Consider the following 15,355-nt stretch of genomic DNA (forward strand, 5'->3'; position numbering starts at 1 on the left):
CTATGAGTAAGCCAAAGTAGTACAATCAGTTAGGTCGTTTGAAATAATCGACTGTTGTCTTTAGCTACCTTTCAACGCTAAATGATGGCATATATGAAGCGCCTACACCTTAGAAAAGATAATACTATACAAACTAAACTAAACTAATGCCGGCTTCTTCTTAATACCTAAGCCTGCATTGAACGGCTTCTTCGGCTTCCTCGCTTTCGTAAACGTTACAGCCGGAGCCGGAGCCTCTTCTGTCTTCCTTGCCGCCGTCGTCTCCTCCTCATCCTCCACGATCCGTTTAACCTTCTCCCCCGTCGAAGTCATAAAAGCCCTCCGCGCAACCTCCGCATCCTCCTTCTCAGCCTGCAATCTCGCCTCCTCAGCATCATCCTTGACGTACGACAAAGCAACATCTTCCCCAAGCGCTTCTCCTCTCTGGATACGCGCATTCCTTGTACGAATCTCATCAAGCGCGTCGGCAACGGCCATTTCGCGCTTGGAGTCGAGCATTTTCTCTTCGAGTTCGGCCATCTTATCGCGCTCGAGTTGTTCGAGTTCTTCGTTTTCTTCGCGCTCTAAGCGGTCTAGTGTTTCTTCCTCGGTTTCGTTCAAGTTGTCGGCTTGGGCATTGCGCCAGGGCTCAAAGTTGCGTTTTGCGCCACGCTCGCAGACGTAGTCCATGTTTTTGGGGTCGGTTTTGAATGTGATTTCGCCGGAACATCTCTGTGGTATAACAAGTTAGAAATCGCGTGACACAATGAAGCATATGTACAAGGCAAGTGTCCGTACCGTGCAACGTATATAAAATCGGTATATAGTGATAGAAAGATATTTCTCTTCTGTAGTTTCTTTTCGAGCGTTGAACTTTCGACCTTTGTAGATATATTCACCTAACACTCGATTAGCAGACTTATTGCGACAGCCGATATGCTAAAGCTTACCACAACTCGTGCAGCGCATTGAGAAAGGTGCCATCAAACGGACAGTCAGGAGTTTCTGTTTCGCACCGGGCACCTTCTTGGTTCGTGTAATCGCCGACGGATCGAAGTCCGGGGGGTAGTACTTGGTCAAGCTGTGACCTGTTAGCTAAATTCCTTTGAGAAGTTGGATGCGAATAATTGGGTTTGCATACACTTTACGCTCGGACATAGTGGCTTTTTATTGAGCGTTTTATAACTGAGCAGGAAGAATAGAGAGAATTAATGTGTTAGTCTCACAAGATGAGCTGTGTAAATTGCGTCGTGAGCGATGAGGGTGAAGTGGCGGAGATGAATATCTTGAAGGTCAAGTAAGAGATAGCGATAAGCAGGCCAAGACTGCTGCCTGAGGCATCAAACCATAGTTTCCGCGGAGGCTGACGCTTGGGCCAATTGTTGATCTGCTTTCTCCATCCCGCGTCGCGCCTGCGATAAATATTCAATATAATAACTTCAATTATTGACCACATTGTTATGATTCTATGACTACACAGCTGCTTAATGGCTGTCTCAAAGATAACACACTACCCATAGCTTACGAACTGAGAATTTACCGACTGTTTAAAACGCCTCCTCCATATGATACTTTCACTGCCCGCGTGCTCTCGCCTTCCAGCACATCAATAAGACATGGAGAAGTTCCTCCGCGGTTGGCGACAGGATGCTCTGAACAGAGGTCAGAACGACTCTGCCATCTATATCGGGGACAAGGTCCTAGCGTTGACAAGTCTGTGTTCGTTGTGAAAGTCATTTTAGACCCGCACTGACCGGTCAACACTGCAGACAGCGATGCCGACGCCTTTTGGCTTGCGCAGGTTCATTTCAACAATAACAACTTCACTCGAGCCCTAGCTCTACTCTCCCGGAAAGACCTGGTATCTCGAAGCACATCATGTAAATATCTCGCCGCCCATTGTTACATCAAACAAAACAAGTTCGAAGCTGCTCTCAACATCCTCGGAGACCAGAATCCAACCCACCTTATCACAACGGCAGGTCATAGTCGGCGAAAAATACAACATTTGAACGGTCATAGCCATGTAACGCTTAGGAATGGGAAAACGGCTGCGTCAAGATCGGACCGCGCGGACAGAAGTGAAGAACGGGATCGAGAAGATGCTAATAATATACGTTTCGAGGCAGCAATGTGCTATCTACGTGGGCTCTGTTATGCGAAACAAAATGCATTTGACCGTGCACGGGACTGTTATAAAGACGCTGTTCGAATAGACATTCAATGTTTTGAAGCCTTTGATCAGCTCATGAAAAACTCACTCATGTCTCCCGCCGAAGAGCTTGAATTTTTGGAATCACTGGATTTTGATTCTGTGACTGTACCTTCGGAACCATCAAAGTCACAAGAAGCCGCGCATTTCGTGAAGATGCTTTATACGACGAGACTATCCAAGTATACTTCTCCTGCTACGCTTTCTGATGCCACCGAGACCCTGTCGACACATTACAACCTCGCCACCAACCCCGATATTCTCCTTTCCCGTGCTGAAGCACTATATACGCAATGTCGATTTCTGGAAGCTTTGGAGCTCACCTCTTCAATCCTCACATCCCCTGAAACGGCAGGAGCAATGACCGAGTCATCGGTGATTCCAGGTCAGAACCTGGGACATTCGCCCGCCGTGTACCCGTTGCACCTGGCTTGTCTTTATGAGACTGGAGCCGTCAATGCGTTATTTTTATTATCGCATACCTTGGCTGACAACGCTCCAGAGGAGCCATACACATACTTGGCTATCGGTGTATATTATCTCTCCGTGGCTAAAATTGCCGAAGCACGACGTTTCTTCTCCAAAGCCTCACTTCTAGATCCTCATTCAGCACCAGCTTGGATTGGGTTTGCACATACCTTCGCCGCTGAGGGAGAGCATGACCAGGCGATTGCAGCGTACAGCACTGCAGCGCGATTGTTTCAGGGTAGTCATCTGCCACAATTGTTCCTGGGAATGCAGCATTTAGCCCTAAACAATATGTCTCTTGCGCATGAATATCTATGCGCAGCATACTCTATGTCTTCCGGATCGCCATCGGGCTCCTTGACCACCATCCCCAAAGGACCATCTAGCGGACTGCCGGCACTCGGTGGCGATCCCCTCGTGCTAAATGAATTAGGTGTTGTACTATACCATCAAGGCAACTTCAAGCCTGCAGCGGAACTATTCCATCAGGCGCTCGCATTAGCAAACTCATTGCAATGCGACCCCGGAGCATGGGTGGCTACTCGGGCGAATCTAGGACATGCCTATAGACGTATGGGGGAACTGAATGACGCACTAGCTCAGTTCGATGAGTGTATAAGAGTTGGTGCAGGCGGCGGTGCGACCGGATACAGTGCCGCAATAGGAGGTACCTCGGCCACATCGGCAGGAGTGGCCGGGTACGAAGATCGTGGGTTGATTGGGTCTCTTCATACATCCCGCGGTCTTGTTTACCTACAACTTGGTCGGACGCTGGATGCTGTAACTGTCCTGCACGAGGCTGTAAGAGTTCTCGGAGTAAGCGGAGGCGACGCAGCAGGCGGCGCCGGCACTGCAGGTACCATTCTCGCCCGGGCATTGGAGCTATGGTCTATGGAAAACCGCATAAAAGCCATCAAAACAGCCAACAGTGGACGCCAAAGACGGGACGCGGCATCTCGCTCACGCGACGACGCATATGGATCAAACTTGACCGAAGAAATCATCCATGCCGAAGACGATGTCGAAACGGAACTGGACGCACATGCAGAGGGCCTCCTGGGCACAGCCCTGAATAAAGTCCGCCCGCGACGCGCAGGTAAAAAACCTCAGAGATCAGGTACGGCTTCGGCCTCGGTTGACTCACCAGAAGAGATGGAAGTCGAGGGACCGATTCGACGAAGTAGCAGGGGAAATGAAGCGCAACTTCCTAGTCGACGCAGTCCGACGAGACGAGTACAATCTAGGCGTCCTGATGGTTCTTGATTGATGTCCCTATCTGCATGTTCATTTTCGTAGTGGTTTGGGGGGTTCCCGTTTATTATTGATTGCATTGGGAGCGAGAAGCGGATGGGCGTATTGGGTTGGGGATGAAAAACTCACGTTTATTCAGGTTTACTGTTGATGGATGGACTTGGAGTACAAGTGTAGGCGTTGAATCGTTGAATAAGAAGTAATGAAATTATCAACTGGTAAAATTTCCAAGAATAGTTGAGTGAATAGAATGTCCGAAGCAGGCTTATGGCCGTCAAGGTCAGAATCAGATTGCGAAAAAGTTCTGTACAGTTGAGGGTGTGTCTAAGTACGCCTATGAAAGGTACGAAGTATCCGGCTCGAAAGAGACACACAAAACTCCAAAATAATGAAATATTTAAGACAAACACCCAACGACTCCATGAGTTCATGCACAATTCGGACCCATTATATCCTTGATATCAATCAATCATTTGAACGCCACAACCAAAAAAAAAAGTGATGCTAGTCATCAATCGATGGTAATAAATAATGGATCATCCCCAAAGAGGAGGATGAATGTACTCTGCAGCCCTATCTAGGAGATTCGGGTACGTCCAGTCACCGCTACTGGAGCTCTCGGGGGTCGGGGGAGGTAGCGATCCCACGTTCGGCGTATATCCGGCTTGGGGCTGGGAGTTCGCAGATGAGGTGCGTCTGTATCCCAGGGTGTGCGGCGCTGATAGGGTTTCTGCGGAGCCGAGCGAAGTCGTATGACTACTGCCAGGCTGACCGTTGTACGAATCGAAAGCAATGTTGAGTTTCTGCAATGCGCGTAGAGTCCGTACAAGAGGCTTTGCCCATTGCGTTTGGGTGTCCATTGTGATGTTTGCCGGGATCGATGCAGGTTGCGCGCCTTGATATGAATCTGAAACGGATAAGTGAGCTTTGGTCACCCCTTGAATAGTGTCAAAATGTGGGTAGCCTGTGGCCATTCCATTATGTGCCACATTTCCAGGGGACTTCATACTTTCAACCCCAGGAGGAACGATGGCCGTGCCAGAGTCATATCCGCCCTCGGCAGTGGCTCGTTCAGAAATTATGACTTCGAGTTCGTGTAGAAGCTCTCTAACCTTTGGTTCGGTCTTTCCTTCCTCAATGACGGCTAGAAGAAACGCGCAGCTGATCGCACGTTGCAAGGTAATCCAAGCGCGCGAGCCATGGGTACTGAATGAGTGCAGTTCGATATAAGATTCGACTGTGCTGATGAGATGCTCAATACAGTAACGACGGACCACAGGTTGTAGTGGATCGTCTTTGTCAGCTTCGGCCTTCAACGCTGGTCTGCAAAGTTCTGAAGTTATGTATGATGAGTGCACTCTCAGCGCAAGTCTTTGAAGATGATCCATAGGTGTTTGACAGTAGCGGCGTTCCCGCAAATGCGGAGACGCATCTGCAAGGAATTCCTGTATTCGATTTTTGTATGTTTGCATGCTTTTGAGACTCATGTGGGAATGAGGGTGAACCATTCGACCGCGAACGACTTCGAGTGTTAATGATATGATCCTACACATGGTCTCAAAATAGTCGCGATTCCCCGGTTTGGATTCAGGTCTGTCGGAAATGTCAGGCTGGCTGACTGCTACCGTTGATGGCCGATCATAAGAGAGGGAGAAATGGCTGTCCTGCCAAGCCATGGACCACCTAAACCGAACACGCGTCAACATTATTGTCTTGCTTAAAGGTCCAATCGTCTTACCATATGTGCTGTCGAGTGTACCGCTCGACAGGGTCAAATCGATTCGACTCGACGTGAAGTCCCAAAGCAAGGCCCATGCGCATCGTCATTCCTATTTAAAGTGTAAGTAGTGAGCAAGCATAGAAAGACCGAACACATACCTAGTAGAACATAAGAAACACCAGGATTCATATTATACGAAAGAACGTTACCAATAATTAGCAGCGTTTTCATTGCCTCGAGAGTTGGTTGAGAGACGAAGTTGCACATGCGAAGGCATTGGTATGCACAGCAGACTGGATACACTCAGTAAGTCGGACCAACGAAGACTAATGCGAATAACTCACCATAAACCTGGGATGTAAGTTCTCGTTCTCGGCTAGGAAGGTCTGACGATTGACACCCAGATGCCAGGACAGCAAACAGCAGACCAATAAAGGCCAGGTTCATGCCAAAGGGGCGTTGTGAAAGCCCTCGATCCTCGCCTTGTTTCAAAATGCCTCCGGCTGCATTCCTATTCTGTAGGAAGGTGTGCAGATTCTTTTCAAACCCAGGGACATCCACCAATACGGGATAAAGGGTGCCGGCAATGTCTCTATAGTAATGGAAGAACCTAAACGAGTTGTTAATGAAATCCAGTCACACTGATGACTTTTAGTACTGACTCTAATATTTGTTGATCGTCGGGCAGAGCACCACAAACTGCGTTTACATCGAACGCAGAGGTATCGGAAGACCATAGATCAACGAAGGGATATGTAGCAGTCTCATTGTCAAGACCGAGTTTGGGTAGGATGCCACCTTCAAGAAGCGCTTGGGCCTGGAGAGAACCAGACTTGTTCAAGATGTAAGCCAACACTGATCGCGATCCGAGATGGACTGTGCCTTCGCCATAGGTATGTGTAGTGTGTATACCCTCACGCTCCGGGGATGTTSGAGCCGATGAGTTATTTGCATCAACGCTTTGAACGCTGCCCGGGGCCATGGCGACCGAGGCACGGCCACCGTCGATTTGCTCAAGACCATTTCTCAGAGTTGATATCGCTTGTTCCATTTCCTTCAATTTGTTGCACACATTATTCCAATGTTCACGAGGCACGGAAATTCGCCCACCCGAGTCGAATTCTGCATCTACAGTCTCTGATTTGACCTGAACGCCGGAGCTTTCTACACTCGGGATACCCGATTCCGGCAAATCATCGTTGATCACTGTGGGCAGGTATGCCGTGTTCGCTTGTCGCTTTTTCGACGGTCGCTCGTAAGAACAAAGGTCTGCATGATCTCGTTTGACGCAGCCATCGCAGGGAAGATTACGATCGCATTTGACTTTTCTGGTATGGCATGGATAGCAAGCTTTGGGTTCTCGCGCTTTGCGTTTCGTCCTGATGATTGCGTCTATTTGTGCCTGAGGTAAATCAGAAATTGAAGGATTCTGGGCGGTATTCAATCCTCTGCCCACACCAGGGGAGAATGAATCGGGTCGCGAATAATATGAAGCCATGAATGAATGGTGAGGGGCTGGAGACTGTGGATCGAATCGTTGATGCTGACGTTGTCGATGCGCGGGCTATGGAATTGAACAGTTATTGGTGCGGTTGAGTCATGAATTGACGGGATATACAAGCAATTCCATATTCCCATTGATACTTTTCAAATAAACGTGCAAAAAATGGGTATCGAGATGCAACAACAGCGGAGTGAGAGTTGACGTTTCGGGATTAATTGGCTGCGATGTTTGTTTCCGGCAATCGACGATCTTTCCTTCTAGACCGAAAGTCACGTGAATCCAACCTTGAATCAGCGGGCCCAGATGACGTGATTGGTCGCACTCCGCCCAGAGGCCGTTGTTTGCCTAATCCGGCCATTTTTATCTTCAACTTCTTCCAATATTTATATTTATTGGTTCTATCCTCGTCAACTGACGTCCTGATGATCCGGAGAAGCTCATTTAATGAGCATATTATTATGACCTATTAACAAATATTTAATCTATCCCATATGATATCATGCCCCAAAGAAAACAAATCCAACCAGATGGAAGTCAAAAAAAGAACGCTGCCAGTATGCTTGTGATGCTTGTTTTAGAGAAGCCCCCTCTGTTCAATGTTGAAAACAATATACTATCCTGTAAATCTTCCCATACTCTACAGAGTAACTCTATTCTGCCTCATAGGCCTGATGTCTCATCCTTAGTGTTCCGAGTCGTAAGGCACTGCTTTGGTTTCCTCGTCTTCGACATAGGCAAAGCGGGAGAATGACCTGATCCTCTCACCGTAGAACCAAAAAACGTAGGGAATTGCACAACACGCGAGTCCCAAGAAGGCGAGAAGACTGCTAGCCCACTGGTAGCCGAGTCTATGATACATCTGCTCGGTAAAAAGGACACATCCAGCTCCCCACATTGATCGCAAGAAGGTCTTGGCTGCGAGGGCGGATGCTGCTTGATGTTGGTAGGTGTCCACTGAGAGTATTGTTAGCAGTTATTCCCCAACGTTGTATGGTGAGTTCAAAGTTTGGTGTACTTACCGAGATAGTTGTTTGCAGAATTGTACAAGAAGATGAAGCCGAAGCCGACTGGAAAACCTCCGAGGGTAGGTCCAATCCAGTGCAAGCGAGGATATGATGTCCAGGCGAAGATAAAGAGACCGATGGGAATCAGCCAGCAGGAGAACATCATGGGAATGAGTCGAATTTCCGCTGGAGGCTTGCCGTTGTATTTGGCATGCATCTTCAGATAGTGTTTGTTGACGAATGGGGCGCACGTTGCACTAAGGACGACTCCAATGGCCAATGGAATGAACATAAGACCGGTAATACCGGGACTGTAGCCTTTTCCTTCCTGATAGACGATGGGGAAGCTGAAAATATTGTTAGCGAGGTTTACTTCTAACGAGGAATGGGAGTGCTGGATTGACATACGCAACGAAGAACATGTACAGCAAACCGTACAAAACGGACATGTAGAGCGAAATGAAGAGGACAATGGGCTCGAGGAACAACAATTGGAATGGCCGTAGCATGAAGATACGAATCTTTTGACCCAGAGGACGAGAGTCGATTTCTTGCTCAGTCACGAATTTTGGATCATTCTCAGCCTTGCGCAATTTCTTTGCACGGGCTTTCAACAAGGCCGGAGCGTACGTCTCCGGGACGGTGAAAGTGATCAAGACCCAGGTAACACCAGCAAGAATCAATTGAATCCAATAGAGCCATCGCCAACCGGCAGCATCGTAGAGGAAACCACCTGCCAGCGGACCAATGGCAGGTCCAACGAAGGGAGCGGCACTGAAAGCGGCCATTGGCACACCACGTTCTTCATTTTTCCAGAGATCCGAAAGACTACCTCCGACCAAGGTCATAGGTGCACTGAAGGCGATACCATCGATGGCTCGACAGACGATAAGTGTTCCAATGTTGGGCGCGACGGCACAAGGAATCTCAAAAATGAGGGCAATGAATAGTGTGACCACGTAGACGGGTTTTCGTCCAACGACTTCAGATAACGGCGCGAATACCATAGGACCTAGGGAACCGAGCGTTAGTATCTGTATCTAAGCAAGCGAACTTGAGGGATCTAAAAACTTACCAACACCAAAGCCAACAACGAACACAGTGATAGTAAGAAGAGAGACTTCCATTGAAACATGAAACTCTTTGGCAGGTCCATCGAGACCGGCAGTAATGACAGCACTCGCGAACGCCACGACAAAACATGTGAATGCAATGACTGCGGTGATATACCACTTATAAGCCTTGGACCAGTTTTTAGGGTTTTCCACATCATCGATGGTGAAAGTGACTAGTTTCCAATCGGCGACTTCACCAGTCACATTTGATCGAGTGTGTCGAACAATGTTTCCAGTTCGTGTTTCTGTGACATATTCTTCTAGATCGGCGCCTTCGTTGAGGTGTCCAAAAGGTAGCCCCGTGGGGTCGACATCGCCGTCGTCGTAGCCCAGTGAGAGGGTTCTCGATCGCATGCGCGCTTGTTGAGGTGGAGCTTCGCCTCCTAGTGTAGACATGATGTATAACCGAAGGCGATGCTTGATATTCGATAGTATTGTCTCGTATCCGAAAGTAGTGTTGAGTTGATACTAATTAGTGTGTTGTGTGTTATTGTTGTGTATGCTGATGATTCACCAGTGTTGTGCAGTGTTTTGAAGATGGCGGTATTTGTTGTTATTCAGAATCCATAATTAAAAGGGATTTGACTTGTATTTATAACAGAGTCCTTTCCACAGTCTCCGTGATAAGTTTTCTAAGGTGGAACAGACCTAGACTTCGCCTGCACGAAAGAGTCCAAAATTTCCTAATCGGGAATTCTGAGATGGTTTCCTAAAGCGGTAACATGCCTCGTAGGCTTAATGAGCGAGACGGACCGAAGACCAACCAATATTGATGGATGACTGTGAGCCCGGTTCAATTCGATGTGTGTATTAAGATTTGGGTTCTTGATTATGAAGTTTTAAATCACGAGTAAATTAAAAGATAGCCTAATCGAAATTACCTACGTAAAACCTACACAAAGGTCAGGCGAATCGCTCGTCAACAATACATCATTGCTACTTGAGAAATAACGTATCTGGGATGAAGTCAGCCAATAAGTGCAAATCATCTGTAATATCGCGAACAATGATGACAACACCACCAGACATGGAATGTTAAAGTGACCATCTCGCTGAGAGCGAGAACGACATGACGGCTGGGGCGGCTTACAGTAAGCCCGCGGCGCCCAACCCGCTCTGTGATAACAACTGTCTGCCTGTCAATAAACATGAATCGAGCATTAGAATGGAGATTAGACTGGATCGGTCCGTCCTTAATCTAAGGTCGGGACTTCGAGAAGTGACAGACTCGCATCTTGAGCAATGCCGAAAGAAGCGGGCCGGAAAGCGTTCCGTGGAGCAGTTAACTAGTAGGGCAGAGAATTGGAGAAGTATCACTGCTTTTTTTGGGGCGAAAAAGAGGAAGATGAACCACCATTTGCCGCTAAACCCAATATATAGCATTTTCTCCGACGCAGCATATTTCCTCTATAGAATAGCTCATTGAGCTAATCCTATTTGGGAATCGAAATTCAACGGCCGGCATAACTTCCGCTGCCATTCGAACTTGCTGGATCTTGATAAGATGCTTTTTCGATGGCGTGGCTTTCTTGCCTCTGATATATACACGGGCCAGTGATTGAACTCTGTCATATTTAGAGCTTGCAAACCCTCCATCGAGGAATGAGGGTCTTGCGTTGTGCACAGCGTTTTACCTATATAAGTATAGTGACTGTCGCACGTGACTGATAAGCAAATTCAGGGTCGATAGGCCAAATATGGACTAGTGCGGGGCGACTATCAACGAGGATGGAGCGTCACAGATAATTTTTTTGTCCGACGACAAGAGTCATACTGGTTAGCTTGTTCAACCTAGCACAGCCAATGTGCCTTGTTGATTGATTACAAAATCAATCAATGTGATATGAGCTGATTCATAGCTGCTTTCTTCAATTATATCACCCTCCACTTACCCTTTGATCTACCGATCTCAGGATGGTGGCCTCCAATGAGCAGACGTACCTGGCCATCCCGGGACCTGTGGCATTTTCCAAGTCTCGGGGTCGTGCAATTGCGCTAGAAATTGGAGCAATTGATGTTCGAGCCCAATGGGTTCACTACGTTCACACTTCTCAGCCTCTGCAGGCTGCTCAAGAAGCAATTCTTGAGCAACTTCTTCGATACGGCGACATTCTCGATATATCCCCCACGTTCGAACCAACTGATGGCGACGTACAGAACTTTCATGTTTATCCTCGAGTTGGAACAATCTCGCCATGGAGCTCGCAGGCAACCGGAATCTCGCACGTCTGCGGTCTTGCAACGTTCGTCAAGCGCATCGAACGAGGGATCAAGATCTCGGCTCTTTTCTCCAAAGGCTCAACACCAGAAGAAGGATACTTGGATCATCTTCACGACCGGATGACACAGATTATTAGCCAAGAAGAGCCCGATCTCGCCAAAATGTTTTCCGACCACCCCCCACTTCCCTTGGAGACTGTCCCTCTCGATGCCGGCGATAAATCACCCACAGAGATCCTCCAGGAGGCCAACAAACGACTGGGTTTGGCATTAGATCAATCTGAAATTGACTATCTTGTTGCAGCATACGCTTCGAACGGCCCCGTACCTCGCAATCCTACCGACGTCGAACTTTTCATGTTTGCTCAGGTCAACTCTGAGCATTGCCGTCATAAGCAGTTCAACGCATCCTGGGTCATCGATGGCAAGCAGATGCCCAACAGCCTCTTCTCGATGATTAGAAACACACACAAGAAGAACCCAGAGTACACAGTCAGTGCGTACAGTGACAACGCAGCCGTATTGCAGGGCGAAAATGCCGGATTCTGGGCTCCAGACCCCGCAACCCGTGAGTGGACGCAGACCAAGGAGCAGGTACATATACTGGCCAAGGTGGAAACGCACAACCATCCTACTGCTGTTTCACCATACCCTGGTGCTGCCACTGGCTCAGGTGGTGAAATTCGAGATGAGGGAGCCGTCGGTCGAGGTTCAAGGCCAAAAGCTGGATTGGCAGGATATTGTGTGTCGGACCTTCTAATTCCAGACCTCCGACAGCCTTGGGAACTTGATGTTGGAAAGCCTCATCACATCGCAAGCAGCTTGGATATCATGCTCGAAGCTCCTATTGGAAGTGCAGCTTTCAATAACGAGTTTGGACGTCCATGCACAGCTGGATACTTCCGAACCTTGCTCACCGAGCTTGATATCGGAGATGGTCAGAAAGAAATCCGAGGTTACCACAAGCCTATCATGATTGCTGGTGGTGTAGGTACCGTCAGACCTCAACATGCACTCAAGGATCCGAAATTGGTCAAGCCCGGATCTTTCCTTGTGGTTCTAGGTGGTCCTGCCATGCTTATTGGACTTGGTGGAGGTGCTGCATCTAGTCTTGCCTCTGGAGAAGGTTCTGCAGATTTGGACTTTGCTAGCGTGCAACGTGGCAACGCAGAGGTCCAGCGTAGAGCTCAAGAAGTCATCAACGCTTGTGTCGCAATGGGAGAAGACAGCCCCATCAAATTCATTCACGATGTCGGAGCTGGTGGTTTGTCTAATGCTCTCCCGGAATTGGTCCATGACGCTGGACTGGGCGCCACATTTGAGCTCAGAGAAGTCGATTGTGCAGACCGTGGTATGAGTCCTATGCAAATCTGGTGTTGTGAAGCTCAGGAACGATATGTTATGGCCGTCGGAGAGGAAGGTATGAACAAGTTCACTGCCATCTGCAAGCGTGAGCGTTGTGGCTTCTCAGTTGTCGGAAGGGCAGAGCAATCTCAACAATATGAAGAGAAACGGCTTGTTCTTTTGGACAGAGACTCAAAGGAGTACCCCAAGCCTATCGACCTTCCACTCTCAGTCCTTTTTGGAAAGCCGCCCAAGATGACCAGACAGGTTGATTCGCGAAAGTTGAAGTTGCCTGCCTTTGATGCTAGTTTGTCGACATATCTCCCAGCTGCACCGTCAGAGCAACACCTGCTTGAAGAAGCCGCCAGCAGAGTGCTCTCTCTTCCTGCAGTTGGTTCCAAATCTTTCTTGATCACCATTGGTGACCGAACTGTTGGTGGTCTCACTGCTCGGGACCAAATGGTAGGACCCTGGCAGACCCCAGTTGCAGATGTCTCCGTCACAGCCACCTCTCTTACCCAAGGCATCAGAACCGGTGAGGCCATGGCGATGGGCGAAAAGCCTACTCTTGCCCTCATTTCGCCAGCTGCTTCCGCCCGTATGGCTGTTGCAGAGTCATTGATGAACATTACTGCTGCCGATTTGTTTGATCGTCTTAGCAGAGTTAAGCTTTCAGCTAATTGGATGTCAGCCAGCAGTCATCCAGGAGAAGGTGCCGCAATCTACGAAGCAGTCGAGGCCATCGGTCTCAGCTTGTGCCCTCAACTCGGAATCAGCATCCCCGTTGGCAAGGACTCGATGTCGATGAAGATGAAATGGAACGATGAGAAGTCCAAGGAGGCCAAGGAAGTTACTGCACCATTGTCTGTGGTTATTTCATCCTTTGCCCCCGTCGAAGATTTCAAAAAGACATGGACCCCAGCATTGCGCAGTGTCGAGGATGTTGGTGAAACCGTTCTCATGTTCGTTGATCTTGCATCTGGTTACAAAGCGCTTGGTGGTTCAGCTGTCGCGCAGGTCTTCAAGCAGGTTGGTCACGAGAGCCCCGACATTCGTGACGTGGAACTATTCAAAGACTTTTTCGATGCCACGCAACAACTCCACGAGCAAGGCATTGTACTAGCATACCACGACCGTTCCGATGGTGGTCTCTTTACAACACTAGCTGAAATGATGTTCGCTGGACGCTGTGGTGTTGAAATCATGCTTGATGATTTACAAAAGACAGGCGATATCCAAAGCACTGTGGAGACTCTCTTCAACGAAGAACTCGGTGCCGTCTTCCAGGTCCGAAAGGCCGACGAGATGCAATTCCGTTCTTGCTTCGCTACATGTGGACCACCACCTGGCCTAATCAAGCGCATTGGTCGTATCTCTGAGAAGCCCAAGCAGAATCTCACCATCTACCACAAGCATAAATTGATCTACCGCCAACCCCGAGGAAAAATTCAACAGATCTGGTCGCATACATCTTACCACATGCAGAAACTCCGAGACAACGCAGCCTGCGCTGACCAAGAGTTTGCTAACATCCTCGAAGATACCAACCCAGGTATTTCATGGAACATCAAATTTGATCCCAAAGACAAATGCCTACCCATCCTCACCAGCTTGATGTCCCCATTCAACAACAAGCCTCGTGTGGCCATCCTACGTGAACAGGGTGTCAACAGCCAGGCTGAAATGGCCTTCGCATTCAACCTCGCCGGCTTTACCGCTGTCGACGTCCACATGACCGACATCATCTCCGGCCGCGTCTCACTGGCCGCCTTCGCCGGTCTAGCTGCCTGCGGTGGGTTTTCGTACGGCGACGTCCTCGGCGCAGGCCAAGGCTGGGCCAAGTCCGTCTTACTCCATGAAGAAACCCGCAAGGAATTCAAAAACTTCTTCGAACGGCCCGACACATTCGCCCTCGGTGTCTGCAACGGATGCCAATTCCTTTCGCGTCTCAAAGAGCTCATCCCCGGCGCCCAATCCTGGCCAAGCTTTGAGCGAAACGCCAGCGAACAGTACGAAGGCCGTGTCGCGATGGTGCACATCTCCGACCCTGATCCTTCCGCGCCGTCTGTCTTCTTGCACGGCATGCACGGCTCATCACTCCCCATCGCCGTGGCTCACGGCGAAGGCCGCGCATCCTTCGCAATGACCAAGAACGTCACCGCACAGGACTTTGTCAGACATAACCTCGCGCCCGTCCGATATGTCGACAATGCCACCCTTAAACCCACAATGACATACCCTTACAACCCCAACGGAAGTCCCGAGGGTATCGCCGGTGTCAGATCGCCTGATGGTCGTGTACTGGCTATCATGCCTCATCCTGAACGTACTGTTTTGGGTGGTGTTGCTAGTTGGCTGCCGGCTGATGCGGATAAATGGGGTGATGTTGGTCCTTGGGGACGCATCTTTTATAGTGCTCGCCGATGGGTTGGTTAAATGCTGCGTTGGAAAGCTTTATAAAAAAACATACATAATTTGTGTCTACGGATATATTTTAGGGAATCCAATAATCATTTTTCGGTATATGAAATTCGTAAT

At 48.8% G+C, this 15,355-nt stretch overlaps 5 protein-coding genes across 5 annotated transcripts; 2 read left to right on the forward strand and 3 right to left on the reverse strand.

Annotated features, from left to right (window-relative positions):
• Nucleotides 1-138: 138 nt before the first annotated feature.
• BHQ10_004650 (uncharacterized protein) lies at nt 139-1,137 on the reverse strand (the record flags this gene model as incomplete). The annotated part of the gene is made up of 4 exons (XM_040877039.1): nt 139-711; nt 778-878; nt 930-1,060; nt 1,121-1,137. The coding sequence occupies 4 exons, from the start codon at nt 1,135-1,137 to the stop codon at nt 139-141; spliced, it is 822 nt and encodes a 273-aa protein (XP_040733154.1).
• Nucleotides 1,138-1,595: 458 nt separating this feature from the next.
• BHQ10_004651 (uncharacterized protein) lies at nt 1,596-3,926 on the forward strand (the record flags this gene model as incomplete). Its single annotated transcript, XM_040877040.1, has 3 exons — nt 1,596-1,692; nt 1,749-3,776; nt 3,844-3,926. 3 exons carry the CDS (start codon nt 1,596-1,598, stop codon nt 3,924-3,926), a joined length of 2,208 nt encoding a protein of 735 aa, XP_040733155.1.
• Nucleotides 3,927-4,446: 520 nt separating this feature from the next.
• BHQ10_004652 (uncharacterized protein) lies at nt 4,447-7,128 on the reverse strand (the record flags this gene model as incomplete). Its single annotated transcript, XM_040877041.1, has 5 exons — nt 4,447-5,593; nt 5,649-5,739; nt 5,789-5,923; nt 5,975-6,240; nt 6,293-7,128. 5 exons carry the CDS (start codon nt 7,126-7,128, stop codon nt 4,447-4,449), a joined length of 2,475 nt encoding a protein of 824 aa, XP_040733156.1.
• A 688-nt stretch (nt 7,129-7,816) lies between these two features.
• BHQ10_004653 (uncharacterized protein) lies at nt 7,817-9,649 on the reverse strand (the record flags this gene model as incomplete). The annotated part of the gene is made up of 4 exons (XM_040877042.1): nt 7,817-8,088; nt 8,154-8,485; nt 8,547-9,150; nt 9,214-9,649. The coding sequence occupies 4 exons, from the start codon at nt 9,647-9,649 to the stop codon at nt 7,817-7,819; spliced, it is 1,644 nt and encodes a 547-aa protein (XP_040733157.1).
• A 1,518-nt stretch (nt 9,650-11,167) lies between these two features.
• BHQ10_004654 (uncharacterized protein) lies at nt 11,168-15,253 on the forward strand (the record flags this gene model as incomplete). The annotated part of the gene is made up of 1 exon (XM_040877043.1): nt 11,168-15,253. One exon carries the CDS (start codon nt 11,168-11,170, stop codon nt 15,251-15,253), a length of 4,086 nt encoding a protein of 1,361 aa, XP_040733158.1.
• Between the last annotated feature and the right edge of the window lie 102 nt (nt 15,254-15,355).

This window comes from Talaromyces amestolkiae (assembly GCF_001896365.1).
Source record: "Talaromyces amestolkiae strain CIB chromosome Unknown scaffold8.1, whole genome shotgun sequence".
Lineage (NCBI taxonomy): Eukaryota > Fungi > Ascomycota > Eurotiomycetes > Eurotiales > Trichocomaceae > Talaromyces > Talaromyces amestolkiae.